Below are 4,045 nucleotides of genomic sequence, written 5' to 3' on the forward strand. Positions count from 1 at the left end.
TATGTACAGCAAGGTACCATAATACCACAGCTCTGTACTGCTATATCACAGTAATTCCATGGGCATGGCAACTGTAAAGTCACAGTATTTAGTTGTACTTTTATTCTAATTTACTGTAAAATATCTACAGTCAATTACTGTGAAATATTTACAGTAATTTCCTGTAATTTTACAGCCAAACATTTTACAGTGTAGCTTTATGCTTTATTATATACATTTTCCTCCTGTGTGGCACCATGCACCATATTCCAGTTGGTGGGAAGTAGTGGAGTACAAATACTTTGTTACTGTACTTAAGTACATGTTTCTGGTATCAGTACTTTACTCCACTTCTTATTTTTCTGACGACTTTTTACTTTGACTTCTTACATGTTGAACACAAATACCTGTACTTTCTACTTCTTACATGCTGAACACAAATACCTGTAATTTCTACTTCTCTCATTTTCCAAACAGGCTGGTTCCTTTAGTTTGAATGTGTGTTTGGTGGCGTGATCATTATTATTTAGAGTCATTGCGTGCCTATTGATTTGAACACGATCCGTGTATCCATCATTTCCTGGTCTTCTCTAAAGAAGAGGGACCAATGAAAACGTTGTCATGTTGCCGTTGTTCAGCATGGAAACATTCATTAGCTAACAATTACATTATTGTTCTATTAATATAAAGGGAGGTCAGGTACTCTTTAAAACAGCTGCTAGTTATGGGTACTTTTTACTTAAGTGAGTTTCGAAGCCCTCTTTACTTTTATTTGAGTAAAGAAGTTTAGTCAGTACTTCTACTTTTACCAGAGTTTTTTTAAACACGAGTATGTGTACTTCTACTTGAGTAAAGGGTGTACTTTTGCCATCTCTGTCCAGTTGACTCATCTTACCAGATCATCCCAAAAAAACCTCTTATCTGGATTTTATGATGTGATTTTGACACTTCACCTTTCTCCAGCTCACTGATCCTGTCCACCAAAGCGCTCAGGGTGCTCTCGGTCTTCAGCCTGTACTCGGCTGTGGCGTTGGACAGCATGCTCTTCTCCTCCTCCAGGTTGCTGACCTTCTTCAGGAGCTGCTTCTCCAGCTCCCCGAGGCGGCGCTGCAGCAGGTCCCGCAGCTCGGTGGGGAACGACGCTCCGGATACGTTGGCTCTCAGATGCTGTTGCTAAGGAAGGACGGACGGGACAACATGAGCAGGAAGTGCACACTGAGGATCATCAGCCCCCATTGAGCTTACATCACCACTCTATGATTGACAGGCCCACAGTGTCAGGGTTGTATAACGCTTTGGTTTTCCAATTGCGTTGTTTGATTAAATGTAATTAGGCTTGGCTTGTTGAATTCACTGTGGCACTTATTAACCACCTGTGTACTTTTCATGCAAATTTAAAGCGGAAAAGCTCATTAATAAAAAATGTTGGACATGTTAACTCTCGCTTGAGATATCTGCAAGTATGAAGTCCTGATGGCATCCAGACAATGAATGGGAAGGGGGTTGTTTGGATATGTGAAATCCAAATCTATAGTAAGATCCTCTGCCTTCTATCAAATCATATACATATTCCTATATTACACTGCACTGTAACTTTGAATATTATGTCTTATTCTATTTAGTTTGTTCCGATTTTAATTTGTTCTAGTTTCTTGGCTTTTTAACAGTTTTAAATGTACTTAAATGTCATTTTTCAATGTGTTTCTGTTGCACTATATCTTCAGGCTTTAAATGTTTCTTTATAAAGCAATTTGGATTACCTTGTGTTGAAATCTGCTATATCTAAAAATGCCTTGCCTTAAAACCCAATATTTATGTAATCAGAACATTCCCCTGGGTGAAGCGTCGTCTATAAAATCTCTCTAAATTCGGTTTCTTTGAAAAGGCTTCAGTTGATGACATCATACATGTGGCTTCAGATTCTCAGGTTTTTGATTTTGGTAGAGATTTGTTAATTTTCACATATAGTTCTGTGATGTCTTACACCATAGGAATGACGTATGGGTCTGACATTAAGCATAATTAACCTTTTAAACTGGAAAAACTCATTTTACTTTATTCTCGCTTAAGAACCTATAGCTTAGCAAACTCCCAGGCAGCACAACTGGTCCTGCGTAATTGATTAATTAATCTCATCCTCAGATACCTCTGATTTGAACAGTGTTTAATGATTCTCAGAAGTGCCAACAATGTGCCAACTAAGTTTAACGTCACAGCAGTGTATAGACAAGGTGTTGTAATCCTATAATTCCTAGAAGTCAAACTGTTCTTTTACGCATGGCTTTGGCACAGAGGCTTACTTTGCGCATTTCCTCACCTCTAAGTTCTCCAACCGGTCCTTCAGCCCTTGCATGGTTTTCCCCATACTGTCGATGCTGTCATTTGGATCTCTGGGAACATCCCCCATTGTGTTTTGCTTCTCTTTCCCCCAGGAAGCCCCCTTGTCGTACTTCCTATCGTCAGTGGTTGAGGCACAGAGGGACAGCTTGGTGGTGAGCTCGTTGATGGTACCTATCTGTTTGGAAATCATTTCTTTCTGCTGTAGGATTGTCTCTCGGAGCTGCATGACGGTATTTCTGAGCTCCTCTTCCTGGCCCCCCACGTTTAGCTCGGGTAACAATGTCACCGGGCACGTGGGATCTCCGCTGAGGGGAATTGCGCGGCAGATGTACCGCTTTCCATCGTCCAGCTGTCCATTGGTGGCTAACTGACCGCGGCCCAGGGCACACAGACTCACCAATCCGCACAAGAGTGAAAACATACCGGCAGAGATACAATTAAAGTTAAAGCCAAACCCTAAATACTCTATCAAAATCCACCGGTAACTTCGGTGCGTAAAAGTGCAGGTTTACCCAAAAAAACTCACGTATAACTATCTCTACTGGGTAGCGCCATGCCGGATCAGCAATATGAAGACAAGTCTGAGCAGAAAATCCGATCAGGGGTGACTCGGTCACTGTAAGCCCGGTTAATGTGGCTTGTGTTCGAGGAACTATTTGTGGCTCTAATAGAGAGCACTGCGCGGTGCTGATCTGACAGCTCCTCTTAGGAAAGAGGATTACCAAAAAGAAAGGTGTCTGTGGAGCTCTGCGATTGGCTGTAGTAGGCTGACGTCAGCATCTGGGTCAAACATTTGTTGGTTCATTTATTTGCAAAGTGAATTATTAAGCAACGAAGACTAAGGAGTTTACTAATTACAACATTTAAGTTGAGGATGGCTAACTTTGGGAAGGTGTGATAAAAAAAATGGAGTCTCAGTTTATTGTTTGTTTGTTTATGATGTTATATGTTCCCATAATGAATGTATTGTTGTCTAGAGCAGTCCTTATTCAACATTAAGATTTGGTCAGAAAAGTACGGAAGAGGATTATAGGGCCACATGTTTTTGGGATATCTCACCAGAAGTGGGTTTTTTTGTTCTAACTTTAAAGCCAGAATTGGAAAGTCTGAACCAAAAAAACGTTACACAGTTTTTAAGAAAACATGCTTGTGAATCAATAGTGTTATGTTTTCATTAAAGTACCAAAGTTTAATCGATATTGTCATAACATGCCAACTCTTTCTTTCTCTCCAACACATCAACTGAGGATTGGGGAACACTATTGGTAGAATGTAATGAAGAATAATTGCGGAAATTGGTGCCGCCATGTTGGTAAATAACGCAGAAAACGGGCCAAAAGGGGGTAATTTCACTAGATAAAAATCACGCAGTGCTCTCTACGCTGCCAAAAACCCATTACAAAATCTATCCAATTCCAGCAGCATGCTATCAGCTGCTCCACATGATACAAAACTGGTCTTGTTTACATGTCAGAACAATATTATTATTCAAACGTTGTATGAATCGAGCAAATGTCATGAAAGGTACATGAGTGTAACATTGCTCCAGAAAATCCAAAAAAACTTAAATTAAACCCAAGATACCTTGCTAGAAAAATGAAAATGAGAAATCTATTTCAATTTAGTGTCAATTTCAGGCATCAATGTCGATTCAATACTTCTGTCTGATGATATTTCACTGTTGATTTAAATCCTATTATGTTATCCGGGTGATAGAAAACCAAGA

At 39.9% G+C, this 4,045-nt stretch overlaps 1 protein-coding gene across 1 annotated transcript in view; it reads right to left on the minus strand.

Moving 5' to 3' along the window:
* Positions 1-2,984, minus strand: part of LOC104966557 (neuronal pentraxin-2-like) — a 7,563-nt gene extending 4,579 nt beyond the window's left edge. Inside the window, exons 1-2 of the mRNA XM_010795741.1 lie at positions 2,297-2,984; positions 928-1,152 (exon numbers count right to left, since the gene is read on the minus strand). Coding sequence (XP_010794043.1) covers positions 928-1,152; positions 2,297-2,740 — 669 coding nt within the window. The 5' untranslated portion in view covers positions 2,741-2,984. The remainder of the gene's footprint in view (positions 1-927; positions 1,153-2,296) is intronic.
* Between the last annotated feature and the right edge of the window lie 1,061 nt (positions 2,985-4,045).

The sequence above is a fragment of the Notothenia coriiceps genome, unplaced genomic scaffold, assembly GCF_000735185.1.
Source record: "Notothenia coriiceps isolate Sejong01 unplaced genomic scaffold, NC01 NC01_scaffold00037246, whole genome shotgun sequence".
Lineage (NCBI taxonomy): Eukaryota > Metazoa > Chordata > Actinopteri > Perciformes > Nototheniidae > Notothenia > Notothenia coriiceps.